The sequence below is a fragment of the Pipistrellus hanaki genome, assembly GCF_964339955.1.
Source record: "Pipistrellus hanaki genome assembly, chromosome: 4".
In the NCBI taxonomy this organism is placed as follows: Eukaryota; Metazoa; Chordata; class Mammalia; order Chiroptera; family Vespertilionidae; genus Pipistrellus; species Pipistrellus hanaki.
In genome coordinates this window covers 95,024,424-95,051,518 of record NC_140506.1, presented here as the reverse complement: position 1 = coordinate 95,051,518, position 27,095 = coordinate 95,024,424, and the positions used below count along the sequence as shown (strand labels likewise).

Below are 27,095 nucleotides of genomic sequence, written 5' to 3'. Positions count from 1 at the left end.
CTATAATATCCCATTTTGTACAAGTCCACATTTTTTTCAAAACGTTCTACCACTAATGGACATTTGGGTGGTTTCATTTGAGGGGGATTGATGACTAAAGCACTGTTCTTGCACATTCACCCTGTGCACTCACTATGTGGTGTATTTCTAGGAGAAATTGCTGAGTCAAACTGACATCGCATCCTACCCCCTATTTTTCAAAGTATCCAATCAGTATGTGTGCCCTTGTTCCACATCTTTGGCAACATTTGTTCCTGTCAGAGTCTTTAATTTTTACCGATCTGATGGATGTAGTGTTATTTTGCTATAACTTTATTTTTGCATTTCCCCGTGTTTGTAGATTAGTTTTGAGCTAATCTTGTCTTTGAACCTAAGGGCACTTATATATATTTTAGAGACTCAAAAATGGAAATGGCTGCTTCAAATATCAGACCTAATATCTTTTAGACACAGAGTTAAAATGTCAAGGACTTGAACAACTACCCTTACGAAGCTAACTCTGAAATATAACTTGCTTTTATTTACAAAGCTTCCATCCCAGCATGCCCTTGGAGTCTGCCTCTATCTGTATTTAAAAGCTCATATGACAGACACTTTTTGCGACATTCCTCAGATGATGAACTTGGTCCAAACACAGTAAAAATTCAATCAGGGCATCACTAATGACTCCATTGGAGACTTTGGTGATTTTACCTACTTTGGAGAAAACTCCAGACAAGTGAGGAAGACACCCCTAATGACTCTGTGTATCAGGAGAGGTGACAGTTGGGGTGGGGTGGGTGGGAATTGGAGCCAGAGGTCTGCCACTACCCTCATCTCCAAGAATTGGTCCAGCTCAGCCTGCTGATGATGCTCAGACCTCAGTCACTTCTCCTCATTTCCTTTAGGGAGTCCATTATGATTGTGATTGTTTTTGTATTATTTCTGGGAATTTTCCTGGCGGAAATGGAGGAGAAATAATGTATAGCAAATGGTGTGCCTAGTACAGGATATATCTGCTACACGTTCACAGCAGACTTTTCTGTTCTCCCCAAAATTCCTTCTTAAAGGGCTGCTACCTGTGACCACTTCTGGTTTCCCACACCCAGCCCAATCTTCCATGATGACCAGCGCAATTCACTGACAATCCCTAACTTGCATTCTCCACTCGGGAACACAAAGCCCTTCAGCTCACAGAACCCATCTCCCAAGGCAGCAAGTGCAGTCCCATAACCCCCAGCGTGTCCCCGGAGTCCCAGCCTTCACCCCCTCGCGGTTTATAAAACATCGCTCTTTCCACAAAGAAGCTTCCCTCAGATGAGGTTTCAATGTCCAAATTTAGTTGGATCCCTAACGGAACCCCTTAGCCCCATCACACCCCCCCCCCCCCCATCACCCCACTAAAGAACAATTTTTAGGGAGTGAACCCGGAAGTGACTGACGTCCAACCGGAAGTGAATGACCTCCAATCGGAAGGCAAGTAAGAAAGTGAGGAAACAGAAAGTTATATAGGCTCCCCACTCCTGGGTTTGAACAGAAGGCCAGGGCCTGCTCTGAAGCTCTGTGGACACCTTGTCTCCCCCAAGCCTCAGGTTCCCCACTCTGGAGCATTGCACTACTGGCGGGGAGGCCCTGCTTCCCGAGGAGCAAGAGAAGTGGAGAGAACAGACAGGCCTTCTGCTCCACCAACTCTATGGACAGTCAGAAACGGTAGGTGGACAGGCCACACGGGGCCACCCAGCTCAGCAGAGGAGCTGAATCTGCGAGAGCGTGTGCACAGGCCACACTGTGTGCACAGGACCCACTATATGCACACCCAGCAGCGGGCAACTCTGGAGTTCCAGGTTCATTGGCCCCATATCAGTTTGCAGAGAGACAATTCACACACATTCTTTGACTTGTCAAGACCCTAGTGTGCTGATGGCTATTGGGCAAAACCTTCCATTGGGGTCTGAGGACAGGGCTACATCCCTGGGATCAGAGAGCTAGAAGGAGCAATGTCAATGGAGGCCCCGCCTATGAGTGCTGCCAATGTCATCTCCCTCCCTAGAGCTGCAGTCATAAGACCAGGCAGCAGCTGGCCTCGAAGCTCATCTCTGGGTGTGTATGAGGGCAGCACACACCTGTGATTGTGGTGAATGAGCAGGAGGAGAGGAGGGAGCACAGGCAACACACACACACACACACACACACGCACACGCACACATGCAGTGTGATCCCCAAGGATGTCACTGAGCACACAGTGGGCGGGCCGTGCAGCCTGCTGTGTTGTATGGACCCTCAAGGGCTTCAGTGGTAGGAGGAGAGACTATCTCTTTCCTGAAGCATCCTCAGCCCCCTGATGCTGACACAGCCCCTCGCCGCCTCCCATCATCCCGTCAGCTCACAGAGTCACCTCCCTCAGGACCTGTAGGGCAGGCTCTCTTGGTCTTAATTCACATATTTGTCTGACGGTGTATTGTTTTTGAGAAAAATGTTTTATTTTATTCAGTGAAGTGGTCTGCGTCCAGGCCTGAGAAATGGGAGGGCTCTAGGCCGGACCTTGCATGGCTCACAGTTCACTGTTGGACAAGGAGAAGCACCAGCTACACCCATAACCCCGCCCCTTAGTGTGGACTGCTTGAGCCACAGAATACTCCCTCCTGGCTGCATGGAGCCTCATTGCTCAAAGCTCTTGCAACCCGCTCACTCACCTGTGGGTGTTGCCATGTCCTGAAGTGTGAGCAGCAGCTTGGAGAGGCCGACCTTCCTCTGCCAGGAGCTCAGGTCTCAGCTCCTCTCAGCATCGCCAATGGAAGCATGAAGCTCATAGGTATACCGTGGAGCCTGCCAGAAGCTTGACTTCCCTGTCTCCAAAATGGGAATAGAATGCGGACCCTGCGGGTGGTGGCGAGGGGAGTGGAAGGGAATGTGTAAGCCCCAGAGTTACCCAGCCTGCAGAGCCCCCAGGGCCAGCCCGCTGTCCGCACTGATGTGGGGGTCGTGGGCCAGGTGTCAGGGGTGCAGAGCAGAAGGGGCTTCTCTAAGCTCAGACACTGTGTATCTGTGGAGGGAAACATGCCCAAACGTCAGTATAAGGCCTGTTGGCGACAACAGAAAAGTAGGGGAAATGCCACCGGAGGAGGATCTCCCGGGACTTCTCCTGGGGCTTGAGTCTGGGCTGGTTGCCCTAAAGATCCAGGTGAGCTCACGGGTGCAGACCTGAGCAGCTTCCCGCCCTGCAGGCCCTGAGAAAGGGTGCGGCCTGGCCCCTTTGACAGGGGAGACCCAGGGCATTAACTCATCTGTGTGACTGAAGGCTTAGCTTTAGGACAGATGTTAGCTTCAGAGAACCAGGAAGGAGGCATAGTTCATCAGGAGGGCAAACGGGGGTGGGAGTGGTGGCAGAGGCACAGCCTCAGTGATTTCAGTGATTTCAGGCTGATTGGCCCCAAATCAGTTTACAGAGAGACAATTCACAGTTTTCGACCCGAGGGCAGAGGAGGCAGGTTTCTGTCAGGTTCAGTCTTGAGTAAGTGTTGGTCAAATGGACACATGTCTGGCATGCAGTGGGCACTCCCCCACCCAGCACACTCCCACAGCCCCGAGCTCAGCCGTTTGCTCCTCTCTTCCCCCACAGGAGGAACCTGTGGCCCTGGTAGCTGGCACTGGCCCAGTGCATGTCACATGTCGGGCGCAGTGACTGCTGAAGAGCTGGGTCAATGCCCTGAGCCCAGCGTGCAGAGCTCCCAGCTCCCCCACAGGCTCTATGAGCAGTATGTGTGAGCAGCGGTGCTGTGAACCATTGTTGCTGCTCTGTGATCGGCCTGAACCCATTGAAAACTGGTCTTTTCTTCTTTTGTGCACAGGGATTTACTTGTGGCACTGCCCGGGGGTCACAGGTCAAGCCCGGTTCCATGGGGAAAGCCATCCCGCCCTTCGACGTCCAGGTTTGGTCCTAAAGGCGTGGCCAGGGAGCACTGAGGGCTCAGCTGGGATCAACCCCGTGTGACACCAGGCCGCAGAAGAGCCGTGCCCCCTGCCCGAGTTGTCCCTCCTCCTCTCCTAGTTCCCCTCTGGTTTCCTGGGAGAGTCAGTACTGTGGGCATCAGTATAGCTCACCCTGCTAGCCGAGGCCATGGCGCACAGGTCCTGGGGGTGCCCGGCAGCTCTCTCCACCCTCCGGCTTTTACCTTGTCCTGACCCCTGTTTTCTAGCTGGAAGACACATGAGTTGTCCAGACCAGGAAACAAACACACCCATGACTTGCTGATTTCAAAGACTTGACAGCTTCATTATGTTTCCTGACAGGGATCTCTCCATAGTCCCCACTGGTGTCACATGCATAAGCCAGGCAGAGGTGGGAGGGAGCAGGGGAGACAGGAGGGCTGGGAGCCCTGCAGGGGCCTCACGTACCTCTTTCTCCAGATCATCGACGACAAAGGCAACATCCTGCCGCCCAACACTGAGGGCAACCTTGGCATCAGGATGAAGCCCACCAAGCCCATCGGCCTGTTCATGTTGTATGAGGTGAGGGCGCCCCGCCTGCTGCTCCCTGGCCCGAGCACCCCTGCAGCGATAAGGGAGGGCACCCAACTCTGCATCCTGAGACTCCTCCCATCTCCCGTTATGAGCTCCAGTTCAGTGAAGCCAGGTCTAGTTCACACAAAGCTCACAGCCTTTCCTTTCCTGACCCACTTGGCACTGATGTGGTGGACAAGCATGGCTTCAGAATCATCGGACTTGGGGGCTGATTAAGAATGCAGGCTTCGGCTGGGTTCACACCCTACTCTACAATTTAGCAACAGGGCGTGCGCAAACCTAGTAACTGTCCTGAGCCTCCTGAGGCCTCCCTTACCCCCACTTCTCAGAGAAAACACAGACCGTAGGAATCATGTGTTTCCCAATGTCAAAGACATGGCAGAGCTCAGGTTCAAACTCAAGTGTTTCAGCCCCATAACCTAATGGGAAATCCAGGGATTACTGAAACTTGTGATGGCTCTAAGGAAACTTGCTCAGACTCCTGACCAGATAAATCCTAGCCCTCCCAGGGTAGTAGAGGCCACTAAGAGGAGATTCTCAGCTTCCAAGATGAGCATGGAAAGGGGGGCACACCTGAAATGGATCTCAGATTCCATATCCTTTTTCCAAAAGAACAGCCATCAGAGGCTCTTTAGGTGTCACTGTTGTCATCACTGTAGCCTCCAGGTGGCGCTGCTGCTCACATGATACTATGGACCAACAGTAAAAAGCACTGGTTAAACCATTCATCAATTTTGTTGAATCTTTTCAAAGATCCAGCTCTTGGTTTCACTGATTTTTTTGTATTGTTTTTTCAGTCTTTATGTCATTTATTTCTGCTCTAATCTTTATTAATTCATTCCTTCTGCTTCTATGGGCTTTTCTTGTCTTCATTGGATTTCTTTAAGTTGAAGGGTAAAATAGTTTATTTTTTTTTATTAAAAAATAGTTTTTTGTTTATTTTTTGTTTGTTTGTTTGTTTGTTTTGAGGTAGGCCTGTCATGCTATTAACTTCCCTCTCAGGACTGCTTTTGCTGTGTCCCCGAGATTTTGGGTTGTTGTGTGTTCATTTTCATTTGTTTCCACGAAGGTTTTAAAATTTATTTCTTATACCAATCGGTAACCCATTCTTTGTTTGATAACATGCTATTTAGCCTCCATGTGTTTGAATGTTTTGGGGTATTTTTATTGTAGTTGATTTCTAATTGCATTCCATTGTGATATAAAAAGTTGCTTGATATGATTTTGATCTTCTTGAACGTGTAGAGACTTGTTTTGTGTCCTAACATGTGGTCTATCTTTGTGAATGATCCACGTGCTCTTGAGAACAATGTACTATATTCTGCTGCTTTGGGGTGAACTGTTTTATAAATGTCAATTACATCCATCTGATCCAGTGTGTCCTTCAGAGTCACTGTTTCTTGGTCACGTTTTTGTCTGGAAGATCTATCCAGTGAAGCCACAGGGTGCTAAAGTCCCCTGCTATGATTGTATTGTTGTCAATCTCTCCTCTAGCTGTTAAAGACTAGCAGTTTTTAACATATATTTAGGTGCTCCTATATTGGGTGTATATATTTTTTTCAGGGTTCTATCCTTTTACTGGATCCATCCCTTTTGTATTATGTACTAAAGTGATCTTTGTTGACTTTTGTGATGGCCTTCACTTTGAAGTCTATTTTGTCTGATATGAATATTGCTACTCCAGCTTCCGGAGCCCTTTCACTCTTATTGTGTGCATGTCTTTTGTTCTGAGGAGGGTCTCTTATAGACAGCACATAGTTGGCTCATGTTTTTGTATCCATTCAGCTGTCCTATGCCTTTTGATTGGACCATGCATTTTGTTTACATTTAGGGTTATTATTATTATTTTTAAAATTTAATACATCTTTATTGTGCAGATTTATTACAATTGTTTCTTCTCTCCACTCCCCCATAGGTCCCTTCTACCCAGTTCCCACCTCACTCTCTACCCTTACCTCACCCCCCACTGTCCTCATCCATAGGTGTATGATTTTTGTCTATTCTCTTCCTTATCCCCTATACCCCTTTCCACCTGAAAATTTTCAATCCACTCCCATTCTAATCCCCTGATTCTATTATATTCACCAGTTTATTCTGTTCATCAGATTTTTATTCACTTGATATTTTGATTCACTTGTTGATAGATATATGTTCCTTTTTCATAATTTTTATCTTTACTTTTTTTCTTCTTATTCCTCTTTTTAAAGAATACCTTTTAGCATTTTATATAATACTGGTTTGGTGGTAATGAACTCCTTTAGCTTTTTCTTGTCTGTAAAGCTCTTTTTCTGCCCTTCAATTCTGAATGATAACTTTGCTGGGTAGAGTTATCTTGGTTGTAGGTTCTCATTATTCATCACTTTGAATATTTCTTGCCACTCCCTTCTGGCCTGCATAGTTTCTGTTGAGAAATCAGCTGACAATCCTATGGATGCCCCCTTGTAGGTAATTAACTGTTTTTCTCTTGCTGCTTTTAACATTCTCTCTTTGTCTTTTGCCCTTGGCATTTTAATTATGATATATCTTGCTGTGGTCCTCTTTGGATTCCTCTTGTTTGGGGTTCTGTGCACTTCCTGGACTTGTAAGTCTATTTCATTCACCAGGTGGGGGAAGTTTTCTGTCATTATTTCTTCAAATAGATTTTCAGTAGCTTGGTCTCTCCCTCCTTCTGGCACCCCCATAATTCTGAATTTGGTATACTTGAAGTTGTCCTAGAGGCTTCTTACATAATCAAATTTTTGGATTCTTTTTTTTTTTTCCAGGTTGAGTGTTTCTTGCTTCTTTGTATTCCAAATCTTTGACTTGATTCTTGTGTTCCTCAAGTTTACTGTTGGGTCTCTGTATAATATTTTTTATTCCAGCGAGTGTATGTTTAATTTCTAGTGGGTCCTTCTTCATATCCTCGAGTGTCTTGTTGGCTTTATCGACCTTTTCTAAGAAATTCTCTTTTTTAAAAATTTATTTCTATTTTTTAAAAGTTTAAATAAATCTTTATTGTTCATATTATTACAAATATTCCTCATTTTGTCCCCCTCCATTGCTCCCCTCCACCAGGTTCCCACCCCACCCTCTTTCCTTTTCACACCCCGCATTGACCTCATCTATAGGTACACAGTTTATGTTCCGTCTATTCCCACACCCTGACTTCCCTTTTCCCTGAGAATCATCAGTTCACTCCCCTTCCATAACTCTGATTATATTATATTCAACAGTTAATATTGGTCATCAGGTTTTTAATTTTATTTATTTATTTTAAAAAAATATATTTTATTGATTTTTTACAGAGAGGAAGAGAGAGGGATAGAAAGTTAGAAACATCGATGAGAGAGAATCATCAGTCAGCTGCCTCTTGCACACACCCTACTGGGGATGTGCCTGCAACCAAGGTACATGCCCTTGACCGCAATTGAACCTTGGACCTTTCAGTCCACAGACCTATGCTATCCACTGAGCCAAACCGGTTTCGGCATCAGATTTTTTAATTCCCTTGGTTTTTAGATTCACTTGTTGATAGTTATGTATTTGTTGTTTATAATTTTTATCTTTATTTTCTTCCTCTTCCTAAAGAACCCCCTTCAGCGATTCATATAATTCTGGTTTGGCAGTGATGAACTCCTTTAGCTTTTTTATTTATTTATTATTTTTTTAAATTATTATTTGTGAAGCTCTTTATCTGGCCTTCGATTCTGAGTGATAGCTTTGCTGGGTAGAGTATTTTTGGATGTAGGTTCTTGCTATTCATCACCTTGAATATTTCTTGCCATTCCCATCTGGCCTGCATTGTTTCTGTTGAGAAATCAGCTGACAATCGTATAGGTGTTCCTTTATAGGTAACTACTTGCTTTTCTTATGCTGCTTTTAATGTTCTCTCTTTGTCTTTTGCTCTTGGAATTTTAATTATGATGTGTCTTGGTGTGGTCATCTTTGGATTCCTTTTGTTTAGGGTTCTGTGCACTTCCTGGACTTGTAAGTCTAATTCTTTCACCGGGAGGGGGAAGTATTCTGTCAGTATTTCTTCCAATATGTTTTCGGTATCTTGCTCTCTCTCTTCTTCTGGGACCCCCATAATTCTGATGTTGGTTCGCTTGAAGTTGTCCCAGAGATTTCTTACATTATCTTCAACTTTCTGGATTCTCTTGTCTTCTTGCTTCTGCTGAAGAGTGTCTTCTGGCTCGTTATGTTCCAAATCTTTGACTTGATTCTTGCGATCTTCCCCTCTGTTTTTAGGACTCTGTATAATATTTTTTATTTCAGACAATGTATTCTTTATTTCTAGTTGATTCGTTTCCTTATCCTTATAGATCTCATTTATTTTATTGACCTTTCCTAGGAAATTCTTAAAAAACCTTATAAACGTGGTTTTGAACTCTATATCCAGTCGCTTTTGTTCCTCCACAAACGAAAGAAATGGAGGACAAAATCGACTGGATATATAGTTCAGAACCACGCTTATAAGGATTTTCAAAAATCTGTTTCCTTGTCTCGGCATTTTTGCAGCTTCCCTGAGTTGGTAGGGTGACTTTAAGTGCTAAGGTGTCCCATATGGTTCAATGTGTCAGCCTCCAGTTACCTGAGGTGGACACTCTTGGTGCACCCCTTTATGGACTGTGTGTACAGCCTTATTGTAGTTAAGTCTTGATTGTTGTTGTTATCACTGGGAGGAAGTGACCTCCAGGCCGATTGGCTGTGCCAGGAGACAGCCTTATTCGACTAGACTTGGAAAATTGTAAAAGCCTCTGTGTTCAGCTTGGATGGGGCAGAGTTTCAGGGTGGAGCCTACAGCCTTGGCTTCCTGTCTGCCCTGCCCTATGAGGTTCCTGAGTCTCAGTGCTCCTCAGTGTCCTTTGGTACTTGCTGCTTTGGTACTTGCTGCTTTGGTACTTGCTGCAAGCAGCTCTGAGAGAAAGGTGCCCGTGAGTTTCGCCCACTACCAGACAGTCTGGTCTCTCCCCCAATGAGCCTGGAACTGGGGTTCAGTGCAGTTGGAAGTGGGGTTAAGTGCAGTCTAGAGCTTTTGTCTCCTTCCCGCTAGGGCAATCAGTCAACATTCTGTCCTCTGTGTTCAATGTGCGCGCCTCTGGGCTCTGCCTTTTGCTGCTCCCCTGAGTTTACGCCTTAGAGCCCAGATTCCTCCGTATGAGCCTGGGTCCCTAGGGTTTGGTCTAGGCCTGGGTCCCCAGGGTCTGGTCTAGACCTGGGGTTCAGTGCAGTCGGAACTGGGGCTCAGCACAGTCCAGAGGTTTTGTCTCCTTCCAGCTAGGGCAATCTAACAGCACAGTCAATAGTCTGTCCTCTGCTCGCAATGTGTGCATCTCTAAATCTCTGCCTTTCGCTGCTCCCCTGAGTTTCCGCCTTACAGCCTAAATTCCCTCCATATGTGCCTGGGTCTCCAGGGTCTGGTCTAGAACTGGGGTTCAGTGCAATCGGAACTGGGGCTCAGCACAGTCCGGAGCTTTTGTCTCCTTCCTGCTAGGGCAGGGGTCTACAACCTTTAAGACATAAAGAGCCACTTGGACCCGTTCCCGAAGAAAAAAAAAAAACCTGGGAGCCGCAAAACTATTGCTACATTTAAAACAAATATAACACTGCATATATTGTTTCTTACCTTAATGCTATATACCGGATCGTGCAGTTAGCTGTCAATCTGAAGAAAAAAATGACTTTTTCACTTAACAATGTAAAATATATTTTTGCAAATTAATAGATAATTACAATATTTAATTTACCTGGCTAATGGTATTTTTGCTGCTGAACATCAGTGCAGTGTCTGCACATCAGGGCTGTAAGACGTTATCTTCATTTTCACACAGGCTTGCAAGTTGTCATTTGTGAGGCGTGATCGGTGTTTGTTTTTAATATAGTTCATGTTGGAGAATACCTGCTCACATACATATGTGGAGCCGAAGATCGACAGGATTCCAAATGCATACTTTTTCTATGTTTATATAAGTGTTGGGGGTGGCATTCCATGTTTCGAATACAAGTTTGTCCTGTTTGGGAAGGTTTTCAATATCACTCCATTTAAGATTCTGAGCCAGAATGGCCTCCAGGTCAATTGGCTTTGAGGACCCGCTGTGTTTATAATGGAAGAACTGCTGCACTGGAGACATGCTTATGGGGCAGGACTTGCTTCAGTGAGGCATTGGCGCTCCTTGAGTCTGCCTCTTGCATGTGTCACTTATGTATGTGAGTAGTTGAAATCTGGTGTTGTCTCACACTGACCACTAGAGTAGCGGTCAAGCATTTGAACTTGGACACCCATATATCTTTGTCGGCTATATCAGCCAGTTCCATCTCAAGATCAGGTTGACTTACACCTGCAAATGCAGTCATATTTAATAGGAATGGATCGATATCCAGGGGAGTGACAGGGAAGGATAATGTGTTTTTTTCCTCTCTGAACTCACAGAATCGTTTCCCAAACGTACTTTGCATTGTGGTGATTGCAGACTTCAAATATTCCAAATTTATCGTATCATGACTTTGTTTGAACTCTCTCAAAGAGGGAAAGTGAGACAGTGTACCTCTCTGTAAATCTTTGACAAACACTGTCAACTTGAGCTCGAATGCCAAAACCTCCTCCAGCATGTGCAGGGCTGTGCCTCCTTTCCCCTGAAGGGTTGTATTTAGTGTGTTTAGATGTGCTGTCATGTCTACCATAAAATGTAATTTTTCCAGCCACTCTGGTTGTTCCAGCTCAGCAAAGGTGAGCTCTTTGCTGGCCAGGAAAGTTTTTACTTCTTCCAAACATGCGACAAAGCGTTTTAGCACCTCTCCTCTGGACAGCCACCGGACCTTGTTTTGGAGCAGGAGGTCAAAATATATGCTTTCCACCTCATCCAATAGCAAACGGAACTGGCAGTGGTTTAAACCCTTTGCCATTATCTTATTAACAATCTGAATGACCACATCCATCACTTTTTAGATTATCCACATTTGTAGATATGGCATTAATTTATTTTTAATTGATTTTTAGTGAGAGTGGAAGGAGGCTGGGCCAGGACAGGGACGCTGTGGTTGCCTAGCGACACTAAGTCCCCTGCAACCTGCCACACAGAGCGCTGGGAGCGCCAGAACTGGGCGGCTCCCCGCCCACCCCCTGCTATCAGCCCTGATAGTGTCGGCCCTGCTGGGAGCCGCGGCAATGCTTCAAAAGAGCCGCATGCGGCTCTGGAGCCGCAGGTTGCCGACACCTGCGCTAGGGCAATCCAGTGGCACAGTCATAGTCCATCCTCTGTGCACAATATGCGTGACTCTGGGGCTCTGCCTTTTGCCGTTCCTCTGAGTTTCTGCCTTTTAGCCTAGAATCCCTCTATATGAGCCTGGGTCACCAAGGTCTCGCCCTGAACTGGGGTTCAGTGCAGTTGGAACTGTGTTTGTCACAATCAAGAGCTTTTATCACCTTCCCACTAGGGAATGCCAGCCAGGCACTCAGCCGCTCCCTCATCTCCAGCTCCGTCCTCTCCCCACACGTGCACCGTGTCTCTGTACCTTAGCCTTTTATAGCTCCTCTGATTTTCCTTCTGGTTTTCTCTTTCCTTCTAGTTGTAGAATTTCCAGTCAGTCAACTTTCCTGTAGTTCTGGATAATGTCCATTTTGTATTTTAGTTGTATTTTTAGAAATTGTTGTGGAGGCTGCAGTTAGGTGTTTACCTATGTCGCCATCTTGGTTTCTCTCTCAGGAAATTCTTGAAAAATTTTATAACCGTGGTTTTGAACTCTATATCCAGTTATTTGTTTTCCTCCATTTCTTTCGTTTGTGATCTATTTCATTTATTTTTTATTTAAAATTATATTTTATTGATTTTTTACAGAGAGGAAGGGAGATAGATAGTTGGAAACATCGATGAAAGAGGAACATCGTTAAGCGGACTCCTGCATGCCCCCCACTCGGGATGTGCCCACAACCAAGGCACATGCCCTTGCTGGAATAAAACCTGGGACCTTTCAGTTTGCAGGCTGACGCTCTATCCACTTAGCCAAACCGGTTTCGGCTGATCTGTTTCTTTGTCTCCACATTTTTGCTGCTTCCCTGAGTTGGTAGGGTGGTCTTGTGTGCTTAGGTGTCCTATATGGGACAATGGGTTGGTCTCCCAGTTACCTGAGGTGGACACTCTTGGTGCACCCCTTTGTGGACTGTGTGTACAGACTTGATGTATTTAAGTGTTGACTGTTATTGATGTCCCTGGGAGGAGTTGACCTCCAGGTCAATTGGCTTTGAGGACCCGCTGTGTTTATAATGGAAGAACTGCTGCACTGGAGACATGCTTATGGGGCAGGACTTGCTTCAGTGAGGCATTGGCGCTCCTTGAGTCTGCCTCTTGCATGTGTCACTTATGTATGTGAGTAGTTTAAATCTGGTGTTGTCTCACACTGACCACTAGAAACTCTGACTTCTGGATCTCCAATGGGGTGCAGGTCAGCTACTGTCTCAGGCCACTCAACAGGAGCTACAGCATGACCTACAGTTTTCTCCTCTTTGCTTTGGGTTTGGAGTTTTTGGAGCTGTCTGACCAGAGCTGAAGTTTGTTTGGTTAAGCTGCAATAGGGCTTAATTTATATGCAAAAGCCACTGCTTGGAGCTAGGGTGGGTTTGTAGATTGTGCAGGTTGGGGTCTCAGGGTGTCACTAAGCTAAGGCGTGGCAATCAGCCATGGTTATCAGTCAGCCATCTCTGTGTTTCCAACTCCCTGCATCCCGTGCCCCAGCACAGTAAACAATGATTGCTCAGCGCACCTCTGCAGGAAAGCTGCCCTCACTTTCAGACCCAATGGCAGATAGTCCAGATTCTCCCCATAGGAGTTTGGGTCCCCCTCATCTCCCCAGAAACTGGAGTTCAGAGTAACTGGGAGCTTGTCTCCCTTTAGGTTGAAAGAAGCAGTGCAACCAGACACCCGCCACCAGCCCAATTCACACGCCTCTGTAACTCAGCTTTTCAGATCTTGTGCTTGTCTCTTTCCTTCTAATTGTAGAACTTCCACTCAGCCAGATTTCCTGTGGTTCTGGGTGATATACGTTTTGTCTTTTCATTGTAGTTATGAAATTGTTGTGTGAGGCAGCAGTTTAGATTTTTTTCTATGCCACCACCTTCGTTTCTCCTACATTTAGGGTTATTATTGATAGGTTCTTATTTATTGCCATTTTAATTCTGTATGTGTAGGTTTCTCTCTCTGTTTTTTCTTCTCATTACAGCAGTGCCTATAGCATTTCTTGTAATGCTGGCTTGGTGTAATGTACTCCTTTGGCCTTTTTATCTTGTCTGGGAAGCTCTTTATTTGACTGTCTAACTTGAATGATAGCCTTGCTGGATAATAGTGATCTTGGTCTTAGATCCTTGCTTTCCATTACCTTGAGTACTTCATGCTATTCCCTTCTGGCCTATAGAGTTTCTGATGAGAAATCAGGTGTCAGCCTTATGGGAGCTCTTTTGTAGGTAACAGTTTACTTTCCTCTTGTTGCCTTTAAGATTCTCTCTTGGTCTTTAATTTTTGGCATTTTAATGATGATGTGTCAGGGCATGGGTCTGTTTGGATTCTTCTTGTTTGGAGTTCCCTGTGCCTTCTGTACTTGTGTGACTTTTTCCTCCACCAGGTTAGAGAAGTTTTCTGCCATTATTTTGTCAAACATTGACCAGCTGGCTCCTGCACGCCCCCTACTGGGCATTGAGCCCACAACCTGGGCATGTGCCCTGACCAAGAAGTGAACTGGCCACCTTTTGGTACATGGGATGACACTCAAGCAAATGAGCCACACGTGCCAGGTCACAAGCTTCCTTTGAGGGTGAGATGAGATGGTACTTGGGGAAGAAAATTCATTTACAAAAGTTTATTATCACCTTCCATCTGTTCAGCCACTGTGTTATATTAATATCAATTGTCAGTGTATTTTGTACATTAATTGACAGGTAGCATGCATTGAGTGTTAGCAGGATAAATAAATAGGCTCAGAGATTACAAAAGTTGCACAGGTGCCTGGTGGAGTAAGGAGCAGGATTCAAACCCAGATCTATGCCCCATGTTGCAGCTCAGCATGTCTAATCTCACTGCCTTCAATAAGAGTGCCCTTCTCTCTGCAGAATGACCCAGTGAAGACAGCCAAAGTGGAGTGTGGGGACTTTTACAACACTGGGGACAAAGCAACTATTGACGAAGAGGGCTACATCTGGTTCCTGGGGAGGGACGATGACATCATCAACGCCTCTGGGTAGGTGTGGCTGACCTGGGCCTGGCAGGCTCTAGGTTGCTACAACATTTCTCCAAGTATTGGGGATGAAACGTGCAGCCTGTTCCTGAATGCAGCCATGTTACAGGGCCCCGGCCTGGGGTATCTGTGCATCTCCTCCAACATCAAAAGAAAGTTCAAGAACCCTGGAAGAGCAACCACAGGAGACATCGTGCAATTTAAAGAGGAGATATAGGGTTGGGAAGGGAGACCTTGTTTGAGCCCCCATTTTCCCCCATGGGATGGGGGACATTATAATCTGTGTTCCTCCAATGGGACACATGCCACAGAACAACAACAGCAATACCAGCTAAGCTCATGGAGAACTTACTGTGTGAAAGTACACTGCTCTGTGCTTTGTTCACCCAGTAGATGCCATTATTGTGCCTATCTTCCCGATGAGAGTACTGAGTCACTGACCAGTGAACTAAGTTGCTGAAAGTTTCCAAGATAGTGCAGGGAGAGGCCCAGATTTGAACTGAGGTAGTGTAGCTCCTGATCTGTTGTCTCTACCACTTAGGTAATGTAGGGAGAAAAAGTGACACAAGTAACAACTTCTTTTGGATGCATCAGGGAAATTAGGTTTGTCTTACTTTTTAAATTTCTACATTGGATGCTGATGAAGTGAGACAGAATTTCCATAAAGGATTAAGACAAAGTTTGAGGCTCCCAAGTGTACAGTAAGAGTCCTGCTGGGAAGATCCTTGTGCCACACACTCAGCCTCAGGAGGACAGCCTCCCACCCCCACCGCCCACCAGAGGCAGTGAGGGGAAGCCCTGGGCGTATCTGAGCTTGCAATGCCCAGGTCTTCACATCCTGGTCCCTACAGAGCCTTTTCACAATTCTCTGGCTCCCATGGAGGTTTCCCTCTGTGCCCAGGGAAGTCTGACTCACAAACATGAGATTGGAGGGCCTGGGTCACTCCAGCCCAGGCATCTTCTCAGAAGCAGAGCAGGAACCATTGGTCCCACAGGTACCGCATTGGGCCGGCAGAGGTGGAGAACGCCCTGGCAGAGCATCCGGCGGTGGCTGAGTCAGCTGTGGTGAGCAGCCCGGACCCGACCCGAGGGCAGGTGAGGAGAAGGACAGGAGATCAGGGGATCTGCGTGTGGGCACTGGACAGCTGGTGCAAGGAAATCTTTCAGAGCAGTGGGTATGTGTGCCGCACTTACACCATGTGCGCAACAGGAAGCACTGTAGCATCATCTATGACATCCTGAGTAAATACAGGATATGCTGGCTCATTTATCCCTCACAACAATGTAATGAGTTAGAAACCCTTACTTATTATGCCCTCTTAATAGACAGAGAGACAGCATAAAGTAGTTAAATAACTTGCCTGAATTATACTGTGGTGGAGCCAGGATGGAAATCTGATCACTCTGTTTCCAATGGATTCACTGGATTTATTGATTACCCACTATGTACAAGGCCTGTGCAATTAAATGGGAACATAAATCCGACAGGATAATGTTCCAAATCAAGCTAATGGTAGGACAATTAGTTGCTATGACATGCACTGAGCACCAGAGGGTAGACGCTCAATGTTGGAGCTTTCCGTGGTGATCAGTCCTGGGCTCAAGGCTAGTGAGTGCACTGGCAGTGGCAGGAGCCTCTCTCACGTCTGTGGAGAGCATGCCTAAGCTGGCGGTCGGACATCCCACAAGAGCTCTGGGACTGCCAGGCTAAAGGATCCCCTCAAGCACACGAATTTTGTGTCCCAGGGCTCTAGTAACAATATAAAAACAATAAGGTCAGCCCAGGCAATCTGATTCATTGGTTGAGTGTGAACCCAGGAATGAGGTTTGATTCCCAGTCAGGGCGCATGCCAGGTTGTGGGCTAGATCCCCAGTAGGGGGCCTGCAGAAGGCAGCAGAGTGATGATTCTGTCTCATCATTGATGTTCATATCTCTCCTCATCCTTTCCTCTCTGAAATCAGTACAAACATATTTTTTTTAAAAGAAAGAATCAACAACTTCTTAGAAAATATAAAAACAATAAGTTCAGTAAGTTACCAACAACAATTAAATGCCCAGAGGTTCCAGGCACTGAACTGTACATACATTAGTGGTAAAAACGGTGGTGAAAATAATGATGCTGAGGTAATAACAAAGTTAAACTAGGTGCATGTGTTATGTGCACTAGCTCATGGAATCTGAACATAAGGCCACCATGTTCAGCTCCATGGGATGTACTCTGCGCATGCCACAGAGAAGGAATGTGAGGTTAAGTGATTTTGCAAGGGAAAGGTAGAAATCGAAGTATTTGGATTTGAGCCTTTTCCAAAGGCTGAAGTGTCGGCTTGTTTTGCCATTCATTGCATAAACACTTACTTTTGAAACCAGGCCACTGAGTGGCACTGACCCTGAGCCCCCGCTCTGGTTCTGCGTTGCAGGTGGTGAAGGCCTTCATTGTCCTGACCCCACAGTTTCTGTCCCATGACCGGGACCAGCTCATCAAGGAGCTGCAGGAGCACGTGAAGTCAGTGACCGCCCCGTACAAGTACCCGAGGAAGGTGAGTGGGCCCATGCGCGTGCCTTCTGAGCTCCGCTGCCCCGAGTCTGGTCGGGTGGCTGGGAGATGCTGAGCCCGAACACAGAAGGAGCATTTTTCTCTGCAGAAGAAGCAATTCGGCTTAGGGGTGCATGCAACCAACTGCCTGGGATGGAACCTCCGTTCTGGGTCGGAATCCCCCAAATGCGCTGCACATTACCCCGAGGGCAAAACAATCAGACTAGTGCCCAAAGCTGTTGAAGAAGGCTATTTAGCAACTTTCAATATTTGAAAAAGTCATCCAAATCAGCCACTTTCTAACTATTCTTAAATGTGATTCATACTAATACAGTCGATATTGCCACTCAATACTTACTTATGTACACAACAAATGTTAACAAAACTGTATATATCCTTAAAACATGTAGTTCATTATTTTTTTATATACAAAATAATTAGCCCATTCCATGCAATAAACATTAATATTTCAAGGAAAACTACTTTAAATATGATAATGTTACATGTAATAAATAATATTTCAAGGAAAATAATTTTAAAAATAACATATTACAAGCAATAAACATTAATATTTCAAGAGAAAAAATTATTTAAAATATAATAATACCAGAGGCTCGTTGCATGAAGAGATTCGTGCAATAGGCCTTCCATCCCTTGGCTTCTAGCACCAGTTTTCCTCTGGAACCTGGGACCCAGACTTTATCTCCAGCTGGAGTCTGTGTCCTTTTCTGCAGGCTCCAGCCAGTGCAGCCTTTGTCTTCACTGCAGACTCCAGCTGTAGTCTGCCATCTTAGCTGCAGATTCAGGCTGGAGCCTGTAGTCTTCACTGTGGCCAGAATGCTGCTCCTGTAGATCCCTTCGCCACCTTCCCTTCCCCCGCACCCCCTCCACCTGCTCTCCCTCTCATAGCAGGCTTCATGCTCCACCTGGCCACTCTGGGCCTGGAGCAGCTGGGCAGGTGCCATCTTTCTCCTAATTTGCATATTTCCTCCTGATTGGCTGGTGGGCATAGTGAGGTGATGGCTAATTTGCATATTTCTCTTTTATTAGTGTAGATTATCAAAACTGTTCTAATATAGTATATTATCACAAAGGCTAGTGAGTGCACTGGCAGTGGCAGGAGCCTCTCTCACCAGATTTTTATAAGAAATATTAAAAATCTGCAAATAACAGGATTATTTTTATTATATTCTAATAATATTTTTCTCTGGCTCTATTTTTGCTCATCAGTTTATGTTGTTCATTATATTCCACAAACGAGTGAGTTCATGTGATATTCATCTTTCTCTGAGTGGCTTATTTCACTTAGCATAATACTCTCCAGGTCCATCCATGCTGTGGCAAATTGTAAGAGTTCCTTATTTTTTATAGCAGGGTAGTATTCCATTGTGTAGATGTACCATTTGTTAATCCACTCATCTGGTGATGGTCACTTAGACTGTTTCCCAATCTTAGCTATTGTAAATTGTGCTGCTATGAACATAGGGGTGCATACATTCTTTCTGATTGGTGTTTCTGATTTCTTGGGATATATTTCTAGATGTGGGATTACTGGGTCAAATGGGAGTTCCATTTTTAATTTTTTTAGGAAACCCCATACTGTTCTCCACAGTGGCTGCCCCAGTCTGAATTCCCATTAGCAGTGCATGAGGGTTCCATTTATTCTGGATCCTCGCCAGCACTTGTCATTTGTTGTTGATTTGTTGATGTAGGCATTCTAACAGGTGTGAGATGGTACCACATTGTCATTTTGGTTTGAATTTCTCAGATGATTAGTGACTTTGAGCATGTTTTCATATGTTTCTTGGCCTTCTGTATGTGCTCTTTTGAAATTATCTATTTAGGTACATTGCCCACTTTTTATAAAAAAATATATTTTATTGATTTTTTTACAGAGAGGAAGGGAGAGGGATAGAGAGCTAGAAACATCGATGAGAGAGAAAAATAGACCAGCTGCCTCCTGCACAACCCTACTGGGGATCTGTCCACAACCAAGGCACATGCCCTTGATTGGAATCGAACCTGGGACCCTTTAGTCCGAAGATCAACACTCTATCCTCTGAGCCAAACCGGTTTCAACCCTTTGCCCACATTTTGATTGGATTGTTTATCTTCCTTTTGTTAAATTGTCTGAGTTCCCTGTAAATGTTGGAGATTAAACCCTTACCCGAGAAAGCACTGGCAAATGTGTTTTCCCATGCAGTGGGCTTTTTTGTTGTTTTGTTGATGGCTTCTTTTGCTGTGCAAAGCTTTTTATTTTGATATAGTCCCATTTGTTTATTTTCTCTTCAGTTTCCATTGCTCTAAGGAGCTGTATCCATAAAGATATTGCTACAGCATAGGTCTGATATTTTGCTTCCTATGGATTCTTCTAAGATTTTTATGGTTTGCCTTCTTACACTTAAGTCCTTTATCCATTTTGAGCTTGTTTGGAGGTTCTAGCAGGGGAGCGCAGCTACTCGGATACCCTTGACCGAAGACCGGTCCTCTCCTCCTGGGGGAAAGTCGTCCTCTTCGACCGAGTGCGCAGCTTCGGGAGGGACGCACATGGATCGGTGAGGGAGGAGGTGGACACCCGCCTAGCCAGCCAGATCAGCCGAATCAACCCTGGCGATCAATGGGGTGACAGATGTCGCAGCCAGATCGCCCTCACATCCCTTTATCCATTTTCAGTTTATTTTTGTGTATGGTGTAAGTTGTTGGTCTAGTTTAATTTTTTTTTTGCATGAATTTTTCCAATTATCCCAACACCATTTATTAAAGAGGCTGTCTTGACTCCATTGTACACTCTTATTTCCATTGTCAAATATTAATTGAGCATCATTGCTTGGGTAGATTTCTGGGTTCTTTGTCCAGTTCCATTGGACTGTATGTCTTTTTTTGTGCCAGTACCAGGCAGTTTTGAAAACAGTGGCTTTGTAATATAGCTTGATATTTGGTATTTTTATCCCTCCAACTTTGCTCGTCTTCCCCAGGATTGCTGAGGCTTTCAGGGTCTTTTATTTTTTATCCCATATGAATTTTTTTGGAGAATTTGTTCAAGACCTGTTAAATATTCCATTGATAACTTAATAGGGACTACATTGAATCTATAGATTTCTTTGGGTAGTATGGAGTTTTTAAAAATATATTTTATTTATTTTTTATAGAGAGGAAGGGAGAGGGAAACAGAGTTAGAAACAGTGATGAGAAAGAAACATCAAGCAGTTGCCTCCTGTACACCCCCTACCGGGGATGTGCCCGCAACCAAGGTACATGCCCTTGACGGGAATCGAACCTGGGACCCTTAAGTCCATAGGCCCATCCTCTATATTCTCTTAGCCAAACCGGTTAGGGCAATGGATAATTTAATTATGTTGATTCTACCAATCCATGAACAAGTGGTTTATTTTTCCAATTGTTTATGTCTTCCTCTAGGTCTTTTTGCAAAATACAACCTACAACCCAGGCATGTGCCCTGACTGGGAATCGAACCGTGACCTCCTGGCTCATTGGTGGATGCCAGTCAGGCCCTTAAGCCTTTGATTGAAACATTTAATGCATTTTCATTTAGGTTTATTATTGACATGTACTTATTTATTGCCATTTAAATTCTGTATGGCTGGATAGCTCTCTTTTCTTCTTCTCATTACAGCAATCCCTTTAGCATTTTTTGTAATGTTGGTTTGGTGATGATGTACCCCTTTTTCCTTTTTTCTTTGTTTGTCTGGAAATCTCTGTATTTGACCATATATATTGAATGATAGCCTTGCTGGATATATTGTAGTTATCTTGGTCTAAGATCCTTGTTTTCCATTACCTTGATTACTTCATGCCATTCCCATCTGGCCTGTAGAGTTTCCGATGAGAAATCAGGTGTCAGCCTTATGGGAACTCCTTTGTAGGTAACAGTTTTCTTTTCTCTTGCTGCCTTTAAGATTCTCTTTTGGTCTTTGATTTTTGGCATTTTAATGATGATGTCTGCCCATGAGCCTGTTTGGATTCTTTTTCTTTGGGGTTCTCTGTGCTTCCTGAACTTGTGTGACTTTTTCTTTACCAGATTAGGGAAGTTTTATGCCATTAGTTTTTGACACATCTTCTCTATACTTTTCTCTCTTTCTGCCTCTTCTGGCACACCTGCTATTCTAATAATGTTATGTTTCAAGTACTCCCACAGCTCCCTTAAGCTGTCCTCCTATTTTTTTTTAATTGTTTGTCTTTTTGGTTCTGTGATTGAATGATATTTTCAACTGATTTGATCCTCAGCTTCCCCTAATCTTCTTTGTATTCCTTCCAACATGTTCTTTATTTGTGTTATGTCATTCATTGTCTCAGACTGTTCTTTTTTCATAGTTACAATATATTTATTTATGCTGTTGAGCATTTTTACCATAATTACTCTGAACCCTGATTCAGATAAATTTCTCATCTCTGCTTCATTTATTTCTTCTGGAGAATTCTCTAGGTCTTTTATTTGGGGGTTGTTTCTTTGTCTCCTCATTTTGGCAGTCTCTTTGAATTAGTGACTATGTATTAGGTTGGTAGATCAGCTACTACACCTTTCAATCTCTAGTGCAGGACAGTGTTAATGGCTGTACAAATTAATTATATCAGCCTCCAGACTGTTAGGATTCCAACTTGAATTGTCCCTGACAATAGTTGGCAGGTGTGGCAAGAGTTTTTTCAACAGGGTGGTGCAGTTGCTTCTGCCTGGAGGCTAATAGGACTTTTAATCTCTTAAGTGCAAGGTGTTTTTCAGTGGGGTGCATTAACTGTCTGTCTTCAGGCAAGTCAAATGTCTATGTGGGGAAGATGTCCCCTTGAGAGAATGACTGAGCCTGGGAAACTCGGGGTGTCTGCCTTCTGAGCTGTGTCCCCTGAGTTGTCCGTTCTGGGCTTTGCTCTCACAGCTCCAGTCTACTTCACCCTCCCTCTGCCTGAACACAAAGTGGGTGGCTCCACAGGGAATTTAGTGTGTTGGCCCTTTAAGAGTGTGCCTTAATTTTCAGCTCTTATTCCCTGGCAGATAGCAGCCCACTGCTTTTCACAGCCAGATGTTATGTGGGTACCCTCCGCAGTTTAGGTTCTCTCCACTGGGGAGCTCAGCTTGAGGTTAGACCCCAGAATTCTCAGCAGCACCCCCCACAGCTGAGATATCTCTCTAGCACTTCAGTTGCTGTCATTGGGCGTCCAGGAAGCCCTTTCGCACCACTGCCCCTCCTACAAGTCTCTATGCAGTCTCCACTTTTGTTCCTCAGACATCAGCGTCCTCTGCTGTGAGTTCTCTGTTGATTATTCAGGAAGTTGTTCTGTATTTTAGTTGTAATACCAGTTTGTTCCTGGGAGCATATTTGTGCAGCATCCACTTCTTATGCCACCTTTTTATTATTGTTGTTATTATTATTATTTTAATGTATATTTCTTTATTGATTTCATAGAGGAAGAGAGGAGAGAGAGAGAACCTTCAATGATGAGAGAGAATCATTGATTGGCTGCCTCCTGTACACCCCCCCTTGGGGACCGAGCCCACAACCCAGGCATGTTGTCCCTGGCCAGAATCAAACCTGGGACCCTTCAGTCCGCAGGCTGACACCGCATCTACTACGCCAAACTGGCTAGGGCCTCTGCTGCCATTTTATATCTCATCTATGGCAGTTCATTCTTATTCTACTGCATTTGTTTTCTGTTTACATCTTTAGTTATTGTCAATATTTCCAGTGGTTTTTAAAGAAAGTGGAAGGAAGGAAGGGAGGAAGGGAGATGGAAAAGAGAGAGAGAGAGAGAGAGAGAGAGAGAGAGAGAGAGAGAGAGAGAGAGAGAGAGAGAGAGGCTCATTAATTGGCTGCCTCCTGTACATACCCCAACTGGAAATTGAAATTGAAATCCAAGTACATGCCCTTGATCTGGAATCATGCCCATGACAGTTTGCTGTGTGGGATGATGCTCCAACCACTGAGAAAGACTGGCCAGAGCTGCATTTGTCCTTTAGAGAAATTATTTGTAAAATGTAATATTATCTTATAATTTTTAATGATGTAGATTTTTTTAAATACAGAGGTACCACAAAATATTATTAAGATAAAAAACAGGCTATGAGAGAATATACTTAATATGATTGTATTTGTTTAGAAACAAAGTTTGAAAGGATACCTATGTCAACAAGTAACCATTTCCTACATTGTCTGAATGTTTATAGTCAGTTCATGTTGTAAAGCTGTGGAGCTAACAGTTACTGAATATTTACTTCACGTGCCAGGCCCTGGTTTCAGTGCTTCTGGTGCATTCTTATTTCATTTATCCTCTCCGCAGCCTGAGATGGTCTAACCATGAATGTTACGAAGTTGAAATTGAGGCTCAGAAACTAGAGTTAATACAGGCAGAGCTGGACCTCAAACCAGTGTCTCTATAACAGCAGCAGCATTCTTGCTTTAATGTTAGGCTCTGCTGCCTCCTAGAGAGTAGAATAGGGGATGCATACCAGTTAGGACAGCCTAGATCAGTGTTTTTCAACCTTTTTTGTGCAAAGGCACACTTGTTTCATGAAAAAAATCACGAGGCACACCACCATTAGAAAATGTTAAAAACTTTAACTCTGTGCCTATATTGACTATATATAAAGTAATTCTCTTGAATAGGAATCAAATAAACACAAAGAAAGTATTTTATAATTACTTTATTATGAAATATTAAGTATACAAAATAGTGAAAAATTATAAAATTCTTGTCTTGTCTGCACCTACGGCACACCAGGCAACATCTCGCGGCACACTAGTGTGCCGCGGAACAGCAGTTGAAAAACGCTGGCCTAGATCAGTGGTTCCCAACCATTTTGGGGCCATGCTCCATCTAAGCATCTCTAAAATCCTGAGCCCCCGCTTGTGACATATACTTTCAAAAAGTGAACTTCTGTTCATGTGAAGGAACCCTAAAAGACCATTAACTTGCTCTAAACAAGCTTCTAAAGAACATGGCATCCATGCAAGAAAAAAAGAATGAAAGGACAGTTGAAGTACTGAATAAGAAATCACTAAGAAATTGTTTAAAAAAATAATCATAATATGAAGTGATATGAAAAAATAGCAAATGAAGTTTCAAAACATATAATGGAGAACTGAAATACATAAATATGTCACAATATATATTTATACTAGAGGCCCGGTGCATGAAAATTCATGCAATGGAGGTAGAGTTCCTCAGCCTGGCGTTTGTCCTCTCACAGTCTGGGAACCCTTAGGGGTACGAGTCGACCCAGCAATCAGGGGAAGGCAATGCTTCTATCACACTTTTGCTACCATCACTGCCAGTAGCACAAGCCTTGGCCAGCCCTGGTTACCTGAGATTTGGCTGGTCCTGGACATTTGGACAGCTGCCATCCCAGGCCTGCCAGTGCCTCAGGCTGGTCCTGGGCAGCTGGGGTTCTGCAGGGACTGGGCACCATCATCTTTTGGCTATGGACACCGCCATCTTTGAGACAGTGTGAGGGTCAATTAGCATTTTCCCTCTTTATTAGATAGGATACTGCGTATGAGGCACCTAGAAGCATAAAAAATGGGAAAAATCCACTGTTGATAACTCATTCTCAAATTACTCCCCTTAAAAATCAAATTGACCCTCTGTATGGTGTGTCTCCCATATTGGACACCACTTGGCTAGTTGTTATTGTATATTGTAACAAACAGCCCCACAACTGTGTGGGTTATTGTAAGAAAGGCTCATGCCACATGCCCATCCTGGTCTCCTGGGAGCAGGATAGAGAAACAGCCCCCACGTAGGCACCCGCCAGGTGCTGTCAGAGATGGACAGAGAGGGTGGCCAGTCTCAGAGGTTCCCACTCTACTGTGAGAGGGGGCATGCTTCACTCCACCACATTTCATTGGTCAGAGCACGTCACAGGCTGCAGCAGCTTCAGGGGGTCAGGAGGAGGACCTGACGTACTTGGCCCCCACCACTGAGGCCACCACCTGCTTCAGCCTGTTTTGCGGACGTGCAGGGTGAAGAGAGGAGAGGGGACAGGTAGGAAATGAAGCAGGACTCAGGCTGGTTTGCTTTCTCCTCACGCAGGTGGAGTTTGTCCCTGAGCTGCCCAAAACAGTCACTGGCAAGATCAAACGGAGTGAACTTCGGGAAAAGGAGTTCAGTCAGAAGCAACCACAGTAAATTCAGCATCCCTTCTGATTGTGGCCGTGGGCACACACCTGGCTCCCTCGGTGCCCCCACATGGCTGGGGCAAGGTGGGGGTGGTGGGGCTGATTGGGAAGGACCCAGGACTGCCAGCATTCCCTCATTTCTGTTCTTTGAAGTTAACATCAGTCACTACTCTGCCTCCAAGGCTCTTGTTCCTTTGGATTGCCCAGGCGGGCACTCAAATTTGGGCTGAAGATAATAAAGTGCTGACATTGACATCAAGGGTGATCCTGTGTTGTGCATTCATCATGTACATGAACCTGTGGTAAATGTGGTCCCTCCTTGCCCTCCCTTCTCCCTTTAGAGAGAGCACAGGACCTGGTTCTCCCTCCTGTTGTCTGCCGCACACACCCCAGTATTCCCATGTGGCCCCGCACGTCCAGTAGATGTCCAGGACCCAGTTCTGGGAGTGATGCTCTGAGCAGCCCAGGCACATTCCTTAGCTAGGCCCCAGCCTAGGCTCGGTGTGGGTGACCTGCTCTCCAGGAATGGAGTTCCACAGGACTCTCCCAGTCCCTGGGAGAGGTTCCCAGTCCCTCATTCCTAGGAGGGGCTAGGGGCCTAGGAGTTTTACCCCTCAGCTTTCCCCCATGTGCACCCACCCACATATTTCTTCCCAGGGATCCAGAGTTCTCTCTAAAACACTCTCTCCACACTTTTTAAAGTTCTTTCAACTATCAGAGTCTTCTCCAAACCCTCCCTGAATCTGGGCATGGGGTTCTATGAACTGACCCTTCCATTCATCCATCCTTGAGATGGACCCCCAGGGCTCATCACAGGCTGGGAGGAGCAGGGGCAGAAGAGGCTCAGCCTGGGGGTGGGGAGAAAGCACATATTGTCTCCTTCTCCTTCACCGCTGGGAGTTAGTCTTAGGGAGATTGCCTCTAAAGTTGTTTGTTGGGGGTACAGACACAGAAACACACAGGGAAATGTACAGATACCACTTGGGAGTGATGTATACCTTTAGCCTTTTTTTTTTTTTTTTTTTTTTTTTGGTCTGGGAAGCTCTTTCTTTAACTGTAAATTTTGAATGATAGCCTTGCTGGATATAATAATTTTGATCTAAGATCCTTGCTTTCCATTACCTTGAGCACTTCATGCCATTCCCATCTGGCTTGTGGAGTTTCTGATGAGAAATCAGGTGTCAGCCTTATGGGAACTCCTTTGTAGGTAACAGATTTCTTTTCTCTTGCTGCCTTTAAGATTCTCTCTTGGTCTTTAATTTTTGGCATTTGAATTATGATGTGTCTGGCTGTGGGCCTGCTTGGGTTCTTCTTGCTTGGGATTCTGTGTGCCTCCGGGACTTGTGAGATTTTTTTTTTTTTTTTTTTTTTTTTTTTTTTTTTTTTTTTACCAGATTAGGGAAGTTTTCTGTAATTATTTTCTGAATATGTTCTCTGTCCTTCCCTCCCATTCTGTCTCTTTCCTCACACCTACTATCTGAATATTGTAACATTTCATGTTGTCCCACTGTTCCCTTAAGGCTTAAGCTGTTCTCCTGTTTTTTAATGATTTTTCTTTCTGGTTCTCTGATTGAGTGATTTTTTTTTTCAACTCTGTCTTCTAATCACTGATTCTATCCTCAACTTCCCCTAATTGGCTGTGTATTCCTTCCAATGTTATTTATTTGTGCTATGTCATTTTGAATTTCTGTTTTCAGAGTAGAGTTACTATATCTTTTTTTTTTTTTTTTTTTTT

At 44.7% G+C, this 27,095-nt stretch overlaps 1 protein-coding gene across 3 annotated transcripts in view; it reads left to right on the top strand.

The window, feature by feature from the left end:
- Positions 1-25,615, top strand: part of LOC311622131 (acyl-coenzyme A synthetase ACSM1, mitochondrial-like) — a 44,994-nt gene extending 19,379 nt beyond the window's left edge. For all 3 annotated transcript variants that reach the window (XM_084882951.1, XM_084882949.1, XM_084882950.1), the window contains 7 exons: positions 1,566-1,689; positions 3,828-3,908; positions 4,387-4,488; positions 14,576-14,703; positions 15,696-15,795; positions 17,119-17,238; positions 25,275-25,615. In XM_084882951.1, the coding sequence (XP_084739077.1) occupies positions 1,566-1,689; positions 3,828-3,908; positions 4,387-4,488; positions 14,576-14,703; positions 15,696-15,795; positions 17,119-17,238; positions 25,275-25,370 (751 nt within the window). In that variant the 3' untranslated portion in view covers positions 25,371-25,615. The remainder of the gene's footprint in view (positions 1-1,565; positions 1,690-3,827; positions 3,909-4,386; positions 4,489-14,575; positions 14,704-15,695; positions 15,796-17,118; positions 17,239-25,274) is intronic.
- The last annotated feature ends 1,480 nt before the right edge of the window (positions 25,616-27,095 follow it).